Below are 20,312 nucleotides of genomic sequence, written 5' to 3'. Positions count from 1 at the left end.
CAGCAGGAACTGCCAACTCTTCATCTTCTTTCTTTTCCTCAGTGGTTTCGGTTGGCAAAAATCCTGGAGCTGATTCAGTTCCCAATGCCTCTGCACCACTAAGCCACATGCTCTCACTCACAAACCACTTGCGAGAGGGCTTCTGTTTACGGTTTTTAGACATACGATTCTTAGTCACATGCCAATCCATGTGACTGCTGTGCTCATCTTGGGATTTGAATCGGAGACCACAAGTTGTGCACTGTCTAGGAAGATCACCATATAAGCTACTGACTGCAGATTCATGACGAACCTTCAGAATATCCGGATCAAACTCAATTCCAACAAAATCCTACAAACATATAACATATTTTAATTACAAAATTTGTCCGAAATCAAATAAAAAATGGAAGGAAAATGGGAATATAAAAAATTAACTTATGATAGATTTAGTTACCTGTGTAGGGGCTTGATTAGCCAATGAGATTACACCTTGGGCCATGAGTGAACTAATCAAATTAGAATATCCAACACTTGGCTGTTGGCTTGACACAAAAGGACTAGGATTGGGATGAGGTAACATCTGGGATGGAGCATGTGGGCCGGTTGGAGGTAAAGGTCGCAAAGCTCCCCCCTGGAAATGTAAAGAGTTGTTTGCGATTCTCTGGCCTGGCAAAGGGAGTGGCATAACAGGTCGTGCATTTGGCATGGGGGTACTAATAGCAGCACCATGTCCTTGCAAAGAGCTCCTATAAGTAAATTGTGATGCAGCTGGATCCTGAGATGGAAAAAACTGTAATTGTGGTGTTGGTCCACTGTTTGGCGGGTTAGATGAAATCAGACCACCTAGCTGATTAGGTAACTGATGCAGGTTTCTTTTACTGATGTCATTGTTCTCAACACTATGCAACGATTGTTCATGTATAGGAAAAGGTCTAATTAGACCATGACTCACAATGTTACCATTAGCATTTATTGATTCAAATGGATTCCTAACAGGATTCTTCAATGGAAATACAGGATTTAAGCTGGGAGGGCGAAGACCGTGCATATTTAGAGAGTGTCTTGCTTCGAAAGTTGCCGGCAAGACTGGTGGACGGTACTCAATATTAGACTTGAGACCAGGAAACATCCTTGACACCGAAGAAGTTGCACTGGTTGCAACAGTAACAGGCTTTTCTGAGGAGAAACCAATAGTTGATTGCAGGATACCACTATTCCTACTATGGTCTACTAGTGTTGGACTCATATCTTCCCAATCAAACTCCTCCTCTTCAGTATTCTGCCACGATGTTGTCAAACCCTTATCAATACCATTTCTACCCATCCGTTCAACTAACAAAGGCTTACTGCTAGAAGTTTCTTGGCTTTTGTCACTACCATAGGCATCAATTAGAGCTCTTGGATTTTGACGCAGTTGTCCATTACTAAGATTGTATGTCATAGAAGCTTGAAACCTCTTCCGACCATCACCAGAAAACTGCTTCCGCGGCCACTCACCCAACTCTTCTTCCCTACCTAATCCTTTAGCTAGTCCATGATCAACAGCAAGATGAGAAGATTCCCTCTCAACTGTCCTGACAGCAGAATTTTCAGCTACATATTCATCCATATATGAGGGCATATGCCTATCAAGTCCAATTCTTGATGGTGAAGAGGATCTTTCTACTCTACCTGGCACAAATTGATGAATCTTACTACCTACAAGGCCAAAATTTGCATTTCCTACAGTTCCTGTTGAGTCTAACCTTTCACCTCCAACCTGTGAGGATGAAACCAACAGACTGTCAGAATGCATCTTACAGTAGTTTGCAGGATCTCTTTGTTTCCAGACGATACTTATACATACAATATAATATTTCTCATAGAACAGAGTGAAAATTGGATACATGGAAATAAAAGTATCTAATATGTCATCGACTGCCTCAAAGAAAATTAAAAATATTTAAATACAGAAAATTAAAAAAAATAAAATCGCTGAGAGAGATCCTGAGTAATTGCACAAAATAAAGGTATTTTCTACAAAAGTTACATTGGGTTCTGGTTACATGTAAACAGTTCTTTTTTTCTTTCCGAATGCATGCAAATTATCGATGCCAAAGACATCCTTATTAAATCTGCAAGTGAATGTGCTGCAGTCTCATCCACAATAGTTTATAAAGAGTACAGATTTGAAAAAGAAAAAAAAAACTTACACCATCCATAATTGAAGTAGAGCGTTCCATCTGTCTTATGTATTTTGGGTTAACATGTATCCCATGAATTGGTCGAGGAGATTCAGAAGCCCTGAGGGAATTAACACTGGATGGTTGATTATTAACTGCTTGAGAAAATTGCAATTGCACTTCAATCTTCTGTAAGACGGAGGGAGGGAAGACTTTTGACCAGGTACCAAAGAGATGTCGCATAGCAGAATGCAAACTTGGTTGAACTTGTCTGTATGCCTCGCAGAAAACCTTGGGAGACAATAGAACTACAAGTTTCAATAACAAAATAAAATCATTTAGGAATTAAATTTATAATTCAACTCGCATTGACCTACTTCGGGTAGACGTAAGGAGAAGTATCGAACATATTCCTGGCCAACATTCTTCACAATACTGTCCAGGAGATAGAGTGAAGGAAGCTTTTGATCTGCTGACACCTGGAAAAGGATAGCTTCAAACAATTGGAGAACTATGCAAAGAGCAGAGATTCGAATAATAATAGAGATACTAGTTTTCTACTATACACTATCAACTAAAATGGAAAATAAAATCATTGAAAAGAAAAAGAGGTTACTCTCCATTCATTAACCTCAATAGCATGTCATGACATCATTTTGCCTGATGAATTGTGCTTTTAGAACAACTATAAAATACTTTAGAGCACATTTATTTACCGAAGTCTTTAAACAATTCTTACATAGTTACCATTTTCAGAGGACAGATTACTGATGTTAAACTCTAAAATCAAAATTGACACATGGTTAGGTTAAGACACAATAGTTTAGTAAAAGTCCCTATATCACTTTTGCCAATAATCAAACTGGAGATTTCCCATTGACATCAGAAAACTATGCCCATATATACTTAAAAAAGAAGATGCATAGTATTATAATAAAACAGTTTTTAATTAGTCTGCCTCAAAAAGATTCGACTAAGTTGTATGTTGTCTGTCGAGGCCTAATAAAATTCAAGAATTTGTTAAACAGTCAATTGCAGCCTTGCTCATTCTCATTCATTTTGAAACTATGAGCTAGCTCAAACATGTAACTCATATAACACACACATACACACAAAAACTCACAGAAATGAAAAGCTGTGAGGATTTGGTATAATGTATACCAACTTGAACAGACCTCCCTCCTTAGATGACAGACCTGCCTGAATCCTTTAAAATTAAATATATTATAGTATGTCCAGTATTGTCAAATTGTTACCATGGCAGAATTTGTACCAACCACCATCGGCCGCAATGCCTATTATATCCACCATAGGCCACGAACATCAATAATTAATAATTATTCGACAACTTTTGTTCACCCACCATTGGTAACACTGACTACTTCACTTTTATACGTTCTTGAAATCGAGTTTTAAGTGCTCAAACTTGTTCACTGTTGAAGTGTCTATACTTACTTGAATCTCTAAATTTTACCATTTGTTATTTGTTATAAGGTACTAATATTTTAATATGGTCAAAACTATTCCTTTAAATTAAAAAATTCCAAATAATCGCCAGAATTGTGAAACCCATGAAAAAAAAATCGAGACTATTCACTATCTAAGCGCAAGAAACTAAATTCGTAAAATTAAAAATTAAAAGTAAGAGTAATGAAATAGATAACAATTGAAGTTGCAAGAATTGAAACAACGATAGCTTTTGATCGGAATGGTATTGAATATTACAAAGGAACAAAGAAAACCTCAAGAATACGAGCGCAAATAGCATAAGCGATTCCTTTAGCATGTTCCCTATGTTGTTCAGCAATGATAGTGAGATCAGTGATGATAGGTTTCACATTACACGTGAGTTCCGACAATAACAATTCGTAAATCTGAACAATTTCTTCAGTTGAAGGAGGTTGTGAATTTCTAAGCCTTGGATCATCTTCACGTTGCTTCAACAGAGCCTTGAATCTGCCAACGAGTATTGACGGTGGAGGTTTCTGTCCGATCTCATTGCTCATGTTGTGGCCAAAAATTATTGTTAGGGTTAGGGTTTTGAATTTGGGGGAAATTGTAACATAGGGATTTTGATTTGTGCGGACAGTAACATCTGAAAATCGGCGCTTGTTTTAATTTTTAACTTTGGTTTGGTTTATGAGATTTTATTCTGAGTTCTCATAAAATTGAATTTTCATTCTATGTATGAGACACAAACCCTGCATGTTATTTTGTTAGTGATGAAGTAGATACGATTTTTTTCTTTTAATACAATATCTTTTAATAAAATATCTTTTTCTTTTTACGATAACATTTAATTTTTTTTGGCACTATTATAGCATATAATTGAAAATATTCTTTAAATATATTGTTTGAATTTAGTCAAAGAAAAATTTATTGTTTGAATGAATATTAACTTATTGTTAAAAATAAAATCTTTAATATATGATTTTCTAATTTTATTTTGGGAAAAAAAACATAATATTTCACTATAAATAAAAGAAAAACATAGGGAACGATAAATTTTATTAATTCAACCATTAAATTATAAGTCGTTAATAAATAGATCAACTTCACAAATTCTAATAAATTTTTAAAACTACATGACACTTTATTAAATAATTTCAAACAAACATATAAGTTTTTAAAAATATATGTAAACATCGATGATTAGATTATATAGTTACAAGTTTCGAATTCTTATAAAATTTTGTGTGTTTAATCATTAATATATTTAGGTCAGTGATCAACAGTTAGATTAATAAAATTCATCGTTTAATTGAGTTATTAATTGAAGTAACTCATCACCTCCATATTCTTGAAGTTAACATATATATATATATATATATATATATATATATATGAAAGGTACATGTATTTGTTATAGTTTATCTCAAGTTGATCATTGATTTGTAGTTTATCTTTTGTGTGTGGGTGTGAAGTTTTCTTTCTCTACACTTATTTGGTTGCCAAAGATATTGAGTGATCGTTGGGATATAAGACATGTTCATTGAATAGCTTATGACACACTTCTTATAAACAAATAGACATATGAATGAATTGAATTATATTAGAATGAACGGGATCCTGAGATCACGTAGGTATGAGACTATAGAATGATGATTTATAAGGATTTTTGATACAATTTATACCAATATGATGTATCTTTCTTCCAGAAGCATAAACATAAGAATTTCAAAGTCAATCATGTTTGACTTAAATCACTGTGTGACCTTTTATGAAGTCTCCATTAACGTCATGATAATGACCTTTTATGAAGTCTCCATTAACGTCATGATAATCTTTTTGTCAATCTCTATCACGTGAAATTCTTATATTCAAAATATTTTAGGAAATATTATTCTCCTCATCTTCCCTATCCTTGTTCCCCTCTCGATGTAATAATTATCGCAAGATTTACTAAAAGTTGACATCCCTAAATAAATTGTACGAAGAAGGAGGTGTTTGCCACTTATTAGAAATTAGAATGCTCTAATATCATATTATGATTTTTGATAGAAACTGTTGATAAAATAAAATAATTAATTTAAAAATAGTACTAATTAAGAGTTACAATAAGACTATATAGTGTATTAATTTTTTTTTAAAGATTGTATTGAATTAAGATTTTAAAATATTATTTTGACAAAAAATATTCTTTAAGATTTTAAAAGATTATAAAGGATTGTATACATTTTTCGACGAATTTTAAAAGATTTTTTACGATCAAGATTTATAACTAAAATTGTAATGGACTTATAATCCAAAGACTTTTAAGATTTTGAAGGAATTTATAGAATTACAAGATTTAAGAGAAACCAATAGTTTTTTTAGAAGAAAAAAAATCAAAGTTACATGATTGAATAACAAGATATAATTAATAAATTACGAGCTTTGGTTAAAGAAAACAACTAATACAATTTTTAGATCTTGTATAGCCAACAAGTACAATTAACAAAAATAAGACTTGTTAAGTACACTTAACAAAAGACTTATATAGCGTATTAAATTAAAAATTAATAAATAAACTTGTATAGCCAATAAGTATGATTAACAAAAGTTATTTATAAATTATTGCATGCTCAATTACTTTTTATTTTGTATAAGCAAACATACTCAATTAATTAATTGTATATTGTTATTTATAAGCATTTAAGTGATTATATGCATATATACGTTACGTATTAAAAAAATATATACATTGCACAAATTAATTTATGTTAAAATTTTGAAATTTTCATTACTTATTATAAAAGTTACAATTTTTAAATTATTATATAAACTATTAAGTGTGTAAAAAATTAACATTTATCATAAAGAAATTAAAATACTTTTAAATATATTTATAAATTATTTTACAAGTAAAAAATACCTTAGTACATCACATTCGGGTACACACATTAGTTAACGCAAGTAATTAATTAATTAATTTAATTTTTATAAGGTTTATTTTCTCATAATAGAAATAGATTAAAAAATATCTGTAAATTTTAACTTAACTAATAAATATTAATATTGTTAAGTTAAATACTATATTCGGATTCAAATTCAAGATCTTGTAATTATATATAAATTTCTTACAATTTTAAGTAAAATAAAATAAAAAATACCTAAATTAAAAAATTAGTTTAATATATCAATACAAAAAGTAAAAATAGGAGATTTTTAATAACATTAATTTAAGGTTTATATATTTACTCTATCTAAAATTTAAATTATATATATATGACAAATATAAAGATATTTTATATTATGAATCAAATACAATCATTAAATTGTAAATAATATCTTTTTTTCTGCTTATAAAATCATTTAATAGATAGAAATTAAGCTCTAGTGTTTATACGGTGGAATTCAACATAATTCGTTTGACATCTTGTTTTGGAAGCTGTAAGCCTGCAGAGTGGTGATATAATGCATTCAATCCAACATTAATAAATCTATATTATAACTTTTCAAGCATATTTTGGCAAGAAAAACTTTTCAAGCATACCAAATGAATAACCATTTCAATGGACAGTATCAAAGATTTTCAGTTGGCAACGTGGCATATTTTCATCATGAGAATGAGAACCATATTTGGCTATGTCTCCATTCCAAAGCACAATTGAAAACGTGCATCCAACCATATTTCTATCATATATATATGCCAACAAAGCAAAGGAATTTTCTCACCAACATATTGGTGCATTTTCAATATATATATATATATATATATATATATTCTTGTAATAAAAGTTCATGCTTACCAATAATAGTACTATTGGAAGCAAAATGTCAAACAATTATCCAGAATATGAAGTTAATTTGGTGTTATGTGGAAAAGTTATAAAGTAAAATAATAAGAAGATTGCATGTTTGATCTCACTCAAAATAAAATACTAATAATATTGATTACTACTTTAAAAAAAAAATCAACAATTATCATATTTTGTGTGACCTTGACATAAGTCATATTTGTAATTCTAGCAATCTAAGCTCTCAATAATTGTCATTTTTAAAATATTATGATAATTTATCTATCTTGTATATATATTTTAAATTTAATTACCTTTATTTTTATAACACTCTTATTTGGAGTATAATTTGACAAGATAAATAAGTTAGTTTATAAATTATAAGATATGTCTAGTAACACTCATTTTATTATAAATTTATAATGTTTTTTATAAGCTACTACTTTAAGGAACTTTTGCGCTTCTAACTTATCATTTTTTGAATTAATTTTATCTTTATTATTTTAACTAAAAATATTTTTTTTATCATTTATAATTTATTTGTGATGATTTAAAATAAACAAATTAGTTATACCAGTAAATAATTTAAAATAAATAATTTAAAATAATTTATTTATTATAACTTAAAATAAGTAAATTTGTTGAATAATTAAAAAAATATCAGATTCATAAATTTTAAATTATTAAAAATAATTTCTAAATTATTAACTTTACTATATTTTAAATATGAATTAATATAAAATTTATCATTAATTAATAATATTCTTTTATGTTATTTTACATTTTAAAATTAATTAATTCATTAAATTTATCAAAGTCTTTAATTAATTTATCGACATCAACTATAAACTATTACATAATTTATCGGTTCTTAACTATTTTTCATCATACAAAACTTTAGTATATCAATTTGCCCCCGATTCATTAACTATCCTCTAATCTACCCTTGAATACTCTAATATATAGTAATACTTTAGTCAAATTTTTGTCATACTAATTTAATGATTGAGAATATAGACATCGAAAAAGTCGAATTGGATGAATTTAAGGGACACGTGGCAAGTGATCTACAAATCAAGGAAGTAATTTAGAAGGAGAAAAAGAGATAAATTCCCTAATAATAATACATATTGGATTGTGCATAAATAGGATAATGATTGTCAAGAATTAGGGTGTAGAAAATTCAAGAAAATTATCTTTCTCCCTTTGATACTCTCTAGTATAATAATGGCTTCAAGTTTATTATTTTTTAGTACTATTCTCTCCTTTCCAATTGATATTGTATTGTGGGGGTATGAATTGTTGTTTATTTGATTCCGAGATCAATAAAAGTTCTAGTTTCATACATTATTGATTATTTACAGTATATTATATTAGTGATAGCCTTACAACTAATTACTATAATTAATTCATAGTTCAATGATAAATGTTTAATAATATAGTTTCAGTGAACGAAGTTGATATCTCTTTGAAGATATACAAAATGATAATTAATATCACTTTGATTAATGATATTTTTTCTTTTCTATTAATTTGTGAATATTATCTTGAATAAATTTAAATTATTTTATATTTAAATAAATTTTAACTAAATTGAAATTTTGCATGCACATAATCAACAAACACATTTGATACATCCGACATAATAGAAAGAAAATAACAAAAAGAGAACTCGACGTTTTAGTCACTCAACAACTAACCACCACCACTACATAGATACATAAACACAAAGTTGGATTGGTTGTAGTTAATTACACTGCACTTAGTACATTATAATTGTTTGATCAAGATCAGACAATCTAAATTTTAAGGTTGATTTTTAATTATTTTAAACCTAAAATTTAAACTTTAAATATGAATCGTACAATATTAATTGAACGGTTTAAATGTGGCTAACTACACTCATGACTGCTGACTCTAATATGTGTCTTAAGAACATGTGTTAAGAATAACAAAAGTATAAAAAATTTATTGAAAAAAATCAATGTTTAAACTTTGAAAGAGTAAAAACATAAGTACTAAGATAAAATTTATACATTTAAATTATTTAATATGTATCTTGAGGGCATGTATTAGTATTTGCGATATTTAATTTAAATTTTTTTTCAATTTTTTTCAATTAAATAATTGAATTTTTTAAATAACTATATAAAAGTTATTTTTTTACAAAATTTATATATTATTTTGACAAGCATAACTTTCAATATTTGTAACTTTAAACATCGAAGAGAAATATCAACAATATTATAATATTATCCATACATATATATAGGAGTGGTTTCTAGATAGAGAGATAAAAAAAATGGTAAATCATAATTTTAGTTATTGAAAATGTAAGGTGTTATTACTTCTCTGACTCGATTAAAAATTCAAATTAGTCATGGAATCGTTAAAATAGTTTTTGAAATATACAACTTAATGTCAAAATAGTCTATGATAATTAGAATGCCAAAGACTAAAGTAGTTGACTATTTGGTGATTCAATAATTAATTTAGATTTTTATTAAATTAGAGACTAAAATGATAGTATCATATACTTTTAATAATTAAAATGATGGTTTACACATAAAAAAAAAAAAAACAACTACTAAGAAAAAAGACTTACATGCATGTTAATGCGCATGATAACACTAATTAATATGTGTAAATAAATTTTCTTACAATTATGAAATTCAATCTCTTTAAAGTAAAAAAAAAATCATGTACATAAAGTTTTTTTTGTTTGTAAAACTCCTTAAACTCGTATAACTGTAGAAGATATTATGTCGAACAATATCAATATCAATATTGTAATTTGAGTTAGACTTTATAAAATAAATATGTCATCTATTTTTTTATATATATATTAATTAAAATGGAACAATAATAATTATATTGTATGAGACCCAATTTAATTGTATTCAATTCAACCTCCTACATTCTACATAATGGACAACTCTTCTCTTAATCCTTATACCCTGATATATTATTAATTCATTTAATTAGTTGCACACTTGGCATTCTAAAATATTTCTCTCTCTTTTTCCACCCTTTGTTGATTGGTTTTTCATATTTTGGTGGATCCCTTCTTTTCTCCTCCACCTTCTCCTCCATAGAAACAAACCCTTCTCTTTATTCTTTCATTCATTTCATTTTTTTCCCCTTGTAAATGAAATAAGAAAAGGAAATCAAAAAAAGGCTTTTGCATTTGTGATAAACACCATTCCTTCTAGAAAGAAGTTTCATATAATGATGTACAAATGGATCCAAAAACAATGGCTATTGGATTTGAAGGAAAACTAGCATCCTCATTTCAATGTTATTTCTAGCTCCTTTAAAATCGTAATCTTCTTCAAGGTACCCCTCTCCCTATTGTTTTTTTTTTTTTTTTTGAAATTCTAATCATACAAATTTCTTTGAAACTAAAATGTTGACATTAATATGACAATAAATTAAATCATCTTTGTATTCTTATAATCAAATACCAATCTTCTTCATTGACTAATATAAGAAAGTTTGCTCCTAAATCACATGCATTGAACTCTACCCTTTTATTGAGTTCAGAATATATTGTGCATCACACAATATTTAACTATTCATTATTTTATTTATTTATGTTGAAAGAATAATCATATTCATATTGTGAATTTGTGACAGGCAACAAAAGCATCATTTGGTTTTTGCTTCCACATTTTCCCATCCCTATAGCCACCATTGAGCTTGTGTGTGATTCCAACATGACAACCAAAATTAAAGGGATCTACAAAGGTTTCAAGTACATCACCCAAATTTTTGGTAATTTATCTATCCTCTATTACACCCCATAATGTATTAATTGATTTTCCAATTTTTATTTTCTCATCACTAGCTAGAAAATATTAAATTAATGACAAAAATTTAAAGAGATAAAATGTGAAATTCTACTCTAATTCCATCATTAAATTTAGCAATTAGGGAATTAGACACAAATTTATTTTTTGTTGATTAATTTTTGTGTGTGTTTTTTGTTGATTAATTTGATTGTTGTAGTTGTGAAGGAGAAGGACATGGAAATTGGGTATCCAACAGAAGTTAAGCATGTGGCTCACATTGGATGGGATAGTCCAAATGGGAATGGACCCACTTGGGTAGGTATCATTGATTCATGTGTACATATACTTGTTTAATTAATCTTTTGTAAAAAAAATATATTTTGTATTATCTATTAATTTTGCAACTATTAATCATGGATTAAATGTTTCATCATTTTGTGTATTATTTTGTTGAATTTGTAGATGAATGAATTTAAAACAGCACCTGATTTTTCAACATCAATTGGTAGCTTAAGTGAACGAAGAGATCCTAATCCAATGGCTGCAACCACATCAAGGTCCAATCAAGGTATGCTTTATTTCTCAAAACCAATTCTCTAGTTTTGACATATATTATTTAGCAACCATTATGTTCCTAATTATATTGCTAACATTATATTGAATAAAATGTCATAACTATTTTCCGGTAAAAATATATTATCACAACTTATAATATTTAACTATTTGATGTTTTGTTTTCATGTGAAACCTTGTAGTCTCCCAAGCTTGAAAAATAAATAATATAAGAGAAGGGTGATTCACGGGTTTACAAGTAAATAAGGAACTATATAGTATATGATTAATTATTGTGTCTTTAATTTGTTCGAGGTAAGCTTGTGAAGCTTTCCAAAACAAAAGGTAAAACCAAAGTAGTAGATTCTTTGCCTCCATGGTAAGAGTTTGATGCTTCTGTCACCACCAAACTCATCCATTAAGAAGGGAATCTAATGGCTCTAGTCTTACTCTTGGCTTTACAATTTACACCCTTTTTTGGTGTACCAAGTTAAAGTATTTTTTTTTAACAACAAAGTCTTATGTGTCTTGTTCTCCGATAAAATACATTTTGATAAATAAAATATAATTATTAATAGTTTCAACTAAAATTTAAATTTAAATTTTTTAAGATGATTTATAATTTACTGAAGTTTGATGACAACTTGAGTCTGACTTTTTTTTTTTTTTGGTATAATACCCCTTAATATTTTTAACAAAATGACTTTTACTATAGTAGTATTAAATTTTGGAGTAGTTATTATAACCTTGTAGTTGGATGTCATAGTTTGGATAGAACTTTATGTTTTTTTAGGTGCCATTTTAAAAGGACAAAAAAAATTGCAGTCCTAATAGTAATGCATTAATCAATAATTTCCTTATTTGGTGAGGAAAAAATACCAACTTGGCCCTAAAACATGCGCTTCATGTGCTTTTCAACCTTGGGTCACCACTGACTATTGAAAGCTATGTACAAAAGTTGTACTTCATTTTTAAAGATATTTATTGCTACCTACACCCCTTCCTTCCATTTTTTATTTGTTTTCACCAAAATACACATTTTCCCTTCAACACATTATAAGTTATTGAATTAAGTTATCGTGTAGGTACACCAAATAGCGACTATTAAACTACAAGAATGATTTAATTCATATATATTTTATTTACACGTTAATCAATTACAATTATTAAATTATTAAAAATATTTGATGTTTTTTGTAATTATGTCTAAAATTGTATTCATAAATGATTGTGATATAGTAATATCATTAAAAAAAATTACATTGACGATTAAATTAATATAAAAAAATGTTCCTTCTTAAACATTCAACTATATCTAAAAAAGTCGATTTTTTGTAATAAACTAAAAAAAATAAATAAAAATTATAAACATATTTAACCTTTTATTTAACTCTCCCAAATACCATATTCACACTTATTGTCCGAAATTCCTTGCCACAAATAGGAAATGAGTCATTGTAAATTAGATATCACTAGGTTGTCACATTGTTTGATTAATTGCTCTTTGAACAGATTTTGAAGATCCAACTAGTAATCAACCAACACCAATCATGTACCAAGGTAATATTCCATCAGCTGAGGTTACTAATCAAGTTCCTAAGAAGCCAAAGAGGAAAAAGACAAAGTCAACTTCCTCTCCTAAATCTTCATCAAGACAATCAAAAGCATCAAGGTCAAAGGCTATGTGTAGTGAGAGAGAAGCAACACCAATTGCTCAACATTAATTAGAAGCTTAAGTCAAGGCATAATTGAAGTTGGTGCATGGAAAATGGATTTGTGCATTTAGCAATGTTAATAGCAAAAATCATATGCATGCCCTTAATATAGGGATACTAAGGAATGAAAGAAATTAAATAGAGCAAGTTATTTAAATTTCTATGTTGTTTAGTATTTCCTATTTCACTTAGAGAAAAATCTATTACTTGCCAACAAGGTGGGAAAAAAACAATGAAAATGTGGTTATTAAAGGGTATTTGGATTGTGTGCTAGTCTTTGGTTTTATGTGAATTATATCTAGTCCTTAAATATATAACTTGTATTCTCAATTTTGTAGATTAAATGAAAGACATGGAGGAAAAAATGTAGTAAAAGATCCTCATTTGTACAAGGTCAATATGCTAGTAATTAATTGATTATTCTTGAAGAAATGTGTTCATCATTTATCTTCATGTTTTTGAAAATTTAGATGGTTTGTGGAATTTTATTTTCCAAGAGGGATGTTAAACAAGAAATTCCGATTGGTACATATGCTATTTCTATGTGCATAATGTATTAAGTTATGCATACGGTACACAATCCTTTTGTTAAATTAATGATGACGAATATTACACACACAAAATTTAATATGATTGTATTACACTAATCTTTAATGTTATCTTCGTATTGCAAAATTATTTATATTGGTTTTTGGTTGTGTAATTTTTAAAATTTACAAAATAGTATATTTATTATATCTACTAGAGGCTCCCCACATTCAAGCACAACAAAAGTAGCTAGGGTATATGCTCTTGATTGTGATGAGAGTTTATTACAGTTAATAAAATTAAGATACGATAAATTGCAAATAAAATTGTTGTTGAAATAGACAACAAAAGTACTAGAGTATTTTGTGAGATTTTTTTAAATAATGGAGTCAAAGAAAATAATCCAAAAGATATGTTCCTTCGTGGGTTTGCAATTCAAATTTAATAGGGAATTTTCTTATTTTGTCTTATCACATAAAGCCGGTCCAAGACATAAGAAAATAGGCTTAAAATGAATTTTATTACGACACTTTTTAGAATTTATATACTATTTTAATAAAATTATTAAAAAAGTATGAAAAATTATTTTTTTAAACACAATAAAATAAAAAAAATTATTTATTAAATTAATACAATTGACTTGATATAATATTTATTTTTTAATTATTAATTAAGTCAATTAGTTTAATATTTACTAACACACAATTAATTTTAAATAATATTTTATTAGTTTTAGATTTAAAAACGTTAGAATATGAGGCTTTTATATTAAGAACAAAACTTTTTATTAAATAAAAAATTAATTTTTTATAAAAGTCTAAAGTTATTGTTTTAGTGGCCTTATTGTTGGATCAGTCTTAATTATATATTTTTTATTTAAATGGTGTGAATCTATATCGTTGAACTTCAAAAGTAACTACATAGAAAAAATCGAATCTAAAATTTAGTATCTAACATACTTTTAAAATAATCTTATAATCACCTTTTGTCTATATTTTATTAGTATATCTTTTGCCCCACTAATTTTTCATTCATTCTAAAAATTCATGGAAGTAGAACATAAAAAAATGGCCTGAGACTAAGCATAATGAAACTCAAATAAAATAGAATTGTCTTTGGCAAATTGATTGCTTTACTAATTAGATTTTTCACATTAGAGGAATCCTATAAAATGGAGAAATAATATTTGTCTTGTTATTAATATATGTTCTTTTGCTTGGAAACAAATACATTGACAAAGTCATGCTATAACTAATAAGACATGAAAATTGCCAAAATACTTTGACAAATGATGTGGCAAAGAAAAAAGGCATAAAAATTAATGGTAATAAGATCATGTCAAGTGGAAGAATTAATGCTTGTCAATAATTTCATTTTTCAAGTCTAACATTGATTTCCTTTAGTTTAGACTTTTCACCTATTAATAGCATATAGTGTTTGTTGGTTAAGAATGTTATCCTTAAAAAAAAATACAATGGTTGTCCACCTTTTGTGTTGCTAAATTTAGAATCATACCCTTCAAACTTTCAATGACAACCATTGTTTATTTAATCATTCCCAAACTAGTTCCATTATAGAACACAAACCAATCATAATGCTAAGGTCCAAACTAACTTGGCATTGATCGGTGTATATGCTTGCCAAGGTCTTGTTAATTTTTGATCGTTTAGGGATTAAACTAATCTCAAGACCTTGGAATTTATAAGAAAAAATCTATAAAAACAAAAAATAGATAAACACATACCCATTATATATATAAAGGAAAACCAGCCTAAGGGCAAAGATAAAAATAAAATAAAAACACAAAACATGGGCATGGGAAAAATAATGGTAGAAAGTTCTACTAAGATTGCTTTAATTCTCTTGGTTACTTTCACCATTACTATTCCATGCCTTGAGGCTGGGATTGCTGAGTTTGATGATTTTCTGAGAGCCCAAGCTGAAGAGGCCCATAAACTTGCACTTGCTTCATATGTTCCAATTCCTGGAGATGTTGCACATGACCTCAATTTCCATGTTCACTTGTATGTATAATAATTACACATATTACTCTTTTTCATGTATTATTATATTATTTACTATTTGGTAACAAAATATGACTCAATAAAAATTAGTGTATTTTGTCTAAATTTTGATAAAATGCAGAGCCTTGGAGGGTGCAAACGACACAAGGAGGGAATTGAAGCAAAAACATGCAGCAGGAGAAGCATGTGAAGCAACCAATCCAATTGATAGTTGTTGGAGGTGTCAAAAAGATTGGGCTAATGATAGATTTAAATTGGCCAAATGTAGTAAGGGCTTTGGTAGAAGGGCCACTGGTGGGCTTGGAGGCCCAATTTATGTGGTGACTGATGAGTCTGATAATGACATGCAAAACCCAAAACCTGGTACCCTTAGATATGGTGCTGTCCAAAAGGGTCCATTGTGGATTACTTTCCAACGTAGTATGATCATTAGATTGAACCAAGAATTGTTGGTTTCTTCCGACAAGACTATTGATGGTCGTGGTGCTAATGTTCAAATTAGAGATGGTGGTGGAATCACTATGCAATTTGTTAACAATGTTATTATCCATGGCCTTCACATTTCAAACATTAAATCTAAACCAGGTGCCATGATTAGAGACTCTTATAACCATGTTGGTCAAAGAACAAGAAGTGATGGTGATGCTCTTTCCATTTTTGGTTCTTCTAACATTTGGATTGATCATGTTTCACTCTCTCAATGTGAAGATGGTCTTATTGATGTCATCCAAGGTTCTACTGCCATCACCATCTCAAATTGTCACATGACAAAACATAACGATGTAATATATTAAACATTGATAGTTTCTATTTACTAAAATTTGATTCAATATTTTTATTAACTACTATACTATTGTATTGCAGGTGATGCTATTTGGAGCTAGTGATACATACAATGGAGATAAACTTATGCAAATAACAGTTGCATTCAACCACTTTGGTCAAGGATTAATTCAAAGAATGCCTAGGTGTAGATTTGGTTTTGTTCATGTTGTAAACAATGACTACACTCATTGGCAAATGTATGCAATTGGTGGTAGCTCAGGACCAACAATTCTTAGTCAAGGAAATAGATTTATTGCTCCAGACAACGATGCTGCAAAGGAAATTACACATAGAGATTATGCAGAGCCAGAAGTTTGGAAGAATTGGCAATGGCAATCAGAGATGGACTTGTTCATGAATGGTGCTAAGTTTGTTACATCAGGTTCACCTATTAATAAGGCTCCATTCAAAAAAGGGTTCATCATGAAACCAAGAGATGGATCTCATGTCAGTAGGCTAACAAGGCATTCTGGTGCACTTAATTGTGTAGTAGGAAAGCCTTGTTAGAAATTTAATATTTGTCTTTATAATCACATTATTTTATATTAAAAATTATTATATATATACACACAATTGCAAGTGTTAAGTCATTGCTTTGGTTTAGATGTCAAGAAATAAAAGAGAAAGTTCTAACTTGTTTGTAAGTTAATTTATTTGGTCTGTTGCTTTTTTGAACTTGTGTGTGTGTATTCAGATACATACATGAAAGGCAATTAGATTAGGATGATATGATGTATTTCATATTTGATGGATATTAAAAATAAGATTGTTGGTTATATGTCACAAAAAGATTTATTTATACAAATTTAGTATGAAACTAAACGTGGCTTTGAAATAATTTAAATCATATTAGATTATAATTGGAACTAATAGTTCTATTAAACTTAGATGGTATTTGTATTTGTATTGTGACATCATGTTGATTATCTTCTTACCATCCAACAATTGAGTGAAAATAAAACAAAAGATAACAAAAGGTAAAAGTATTGTATATAGTCATCTATAGTCATGGACCTTAGTCCAATTTATCAATAGTGTTTCTATAGTTTAACTTTAATAGAAAGCACTAATTGTTATTTTTAAGAGTTTAAGAGTAATCTATTTAGTGAGGGAGTCTCCTAATTTCAATATCATATTAAACTATATTATCTAATAAATGAAAAGACGTATAATATAGTCACCGCTTTAAAAGTTGATATTTACAACGAATTTTAGTACATCAACATTAATTGATGATAACTTTTTCTCTTTTAATGACTTTACTTATCTATTAATATTAAGTAGTGTACCTAAATCTAACATTGATGTAGTCTTTTTCATAGTCTAATTCTGAATAAATTATTATAATTTAAGTCAATCAATTGCTCAAGTGATTAATGAACTTCGGTTAAGGACAAATCATTCGGAAGAACCCGAATTCAAATTCTAACTAAAACAATTATCGATCAAATTTTACTTATCTCTCAACCGAACTCGAAATTAATATGACTTGAATTCCTTGAAAGTTGGAGGGTTAAAGAAAAAAAATTAAGTCCACCACGAACTCAATCAAATAGACTAAAGAATGTCATAGTTTGATTACAATCTATTATCTATTGAGGACTCATTTGTTATAAATTCTAAAAAAATTAATTTTGATATTTCTTAATTTAGAAATTATATTTTAAATATTTTAAAAAAAATGAAAAGTTGTTTTAGAAATTTGACTATTGTTTTCAAAATCACTTTTTTGGTAAAAAAATAAATAAATTCTTTTAGAAGCTACTAAAATTAGTTTCTAAAAAAAATTAATTTTTAGATTATATTTTTAGATTTTATTTTATAAAAAAATTATAACAAACATATACAAATTTTCAAAAGTAATTATTTTATGATAAAAATATAAAATTGTAACAAACCCACGTTGAGAGTCTTCACCGGTTTTGCCACAATTCCATGACCAAAAAATTATTCATCTTATCAAAACTACACAACTAAGTCACGCCACAATTTCATAATTAATTAGATTTAATCACACTTTAATTTTTTTTTTTTTTTATTAATTCACAAAATTTGTTTTTTTATTTTAAAAATCAATGATTTTGGTTCCTCACTCAATTTTTTGAACTGAAAAATACGATTTAACCTATATAATTTTATGATATAGAACAATTTACATACATTAATTATTCATATCATATAAAATATGTCTGAAGTTCAAAGTTAAATTTTACAATTATAAATTAAAGAGAAATTAAAACTATCAACTTTTAAAATAGACAGATTAATTTCGTAACTTAATAAAAAGACTAAATCTGTAATTAAATCAATTAATTATTATATAAGATATTTATTAATTTTTTCATACGAATAGAACATGAAAAAAGATGTGTGATGGGTTTTCTTTGGGAAAAATAATCACATTCTGAAAAGAAAATTCTCCCTGCTGTAAAACTTATGCTTAACACTTTTTATCAAAACTAGGAAATTATTCTTCCTCACGTTGTTCTTAACCAAGTCCTTCATTACTTCACTCACAATTCACTTCTTTATTCTTCTTTTCACCACCATTGAAAAGTTTCTTCAAATTAAAATATATACATCTAAGTAAAATTAAATAGTAACAAAAATATTACATTCAACTAAGACAAATACATTTTTAAAGTTAAAATTTATGTTTTAACATAATGAAAGAGAAGTATTGTTGAATTTATTTTAACCTTTTGATTTTTAAGAGAATGAGATTTTGATAATTTAAATAATTTAGAGTTCGATAAAATAATAAATAAAATATGAACAATAATTATTTTGTAATTTGAATTGAATTTCTCTCGAACTAGTCGTTTTTAACGGAAAATCATTAACTATTCTCTAATCACTTTTTCAAAAGCGAGAATTCATATATTGTTGATAAATATATAACATAATAGTGGCCATTGTTGACAAGAAAAATGGGAAATAGGATATATGAATTTTCTTTTATATATATATATATATATATATATATATATATATATATATATATGTATATATATATATTATTTTGATGCAAAACCTTAAAATATTTTTTTTTTTTGTTTACAAATCATTTTGAGCTTTAATAAATTGACTTATTCCATTTAAAGAGATCATCACCTATTTTTTTCCATCTACACAGTATTCTAAAACCTTAACCAAGCACTTTGCCACTTGCAAAAATTAAAAATTAAGCTATCATGATTCTCAAATCTACAAGGATTTATGAAGATTAATTGTATCAGGAAGATAAATCATACATAGGTCTCCTTTGCTAAAGAACCTATGAATCTTAAGACATGTCAAGATCAAAATCAGAATCTATTTTTTTTTTAATATCTCATGTGTATATAAACTCCCTCATTTTTATTTATTAATTAGTAAATTTCTTTTTTATATGTCCTTAAATTTTTAATTAAATTGATAAATATCGATACTGTGAAATTGAATGTATTATTTCAAATTCAAATTTTTATAATTTCAATTATTTTTATTGAGAAAAGTGGACAAATAACCACAT

General features: G+C 27.7%; 3 protein-coding genes across 4 annotated transcripts in view; 2 read left to right on the top strand and 1 right to left on the bottom strand.

Moving 5' to 3' along the window:
- The window catches only part of LOC101509997 (polyadenylation and cleavage factor homolog 4), a 5,803-nt gene extending 1,430 nt beyond the window's left edge, over positions 1-4,373 (bottom strand). Inside the window, exons 1-6 of one of the 2 annotated variants that reach the window (XM_027331799.2) lie at positions 3,887-4,373; positions 2,522-2,623; positions 2,175-2,435; positions 1,654-1,741; positions 437-1,551; positions 4-331 (exon numbers count right to left, since the gene is read on the bottom strand). In XM_027331799.2, coding sequence (XP_027187600.1) covers positions 4-331; positions 437-1,551; positions 1,654-1,741; positions 2,175-2,435; positions 2,522-2,623; positions 3,887-4,150 — 2,158 coding nt within the window. In that variant the 5' untranslated portion in view covers positions 4,151-4,373. Of the gene's footprint in view, positions 1-3; positions 332-436; positions 1,742-2,174; positions 2,436-2,521; positions 2,624-3,886 lie in introns of both variants that reach the window. The other variant, XM_004489319.4, reaches the window with a different exon arrangement.
- Positions 4,374-10,344: 5,971 nt separating this feature from the next.
- On the top strand, positions 10,345-13,853 carry LOC101509674 (uncharacterized). The gene is made up of 5 exons (XM_004489318.4): positions 10,345-10,699; positions 11,000-11,137; positions 11,372-11,469; positions 11,617-11,722; positions 13,219-13,853. Exons 2-5 carry the CDS (start codon positions 11,080-11,082, stop codon positions 13,428-13,430), a joined length of 474 nt encoding a protein of 157 aa, XP_004489375.1. The 5' UTR covers positions 10,345-10,699; positions 11,000-11,079; the 3' UTR covers positions 13,431-13,853.
- A 1,646-nt stretch (positions 13,854-15,499) lies between these two features.
- Positions 15,500-17,447, top strand: LOC101509352 (pectate lyase-like). Its single transcript, XM_004489317.4, has 3 exons — positions 15,500-15,973; positions 16,095-16,755; positions 16,838-17,447. The coding sequence occupies exons 1-3, from the start codon at positions 15,759-15,761 to the stop codon at positions 17,303-17,305; spliced, it is 1,344 nt and encodes a 447-aa protein (XP_004489374.1). The 5' UTR covers positions 15,500-15,758; the 3' UTR covers positions 17,306-17,447.
- The last annotated feature ends 2,865 nt before the right edge of the window (positions 17,448-20,312 follow it).

This window comes from Cicer arietinum, chromosome 2, assembly GCF_000331145.2.
Source record: "Cicer arietinum cultivar CDC Frontier isolate Library 1 chromosome 2, Cicar.CDCFrontier_v2.0, whole genome shotgun sequence".
Lineage (NCBI taxonomy): Eukaryota > Viridiplantae > Streptophyta > Magnoliopsida > Fabales > Fabaceae > Cicer > Cicer arietinum.
Note: the sequence above shows the minus strand (reverse complement) of the source record. Positions and strands in the feature narration are given on the sequence as shown.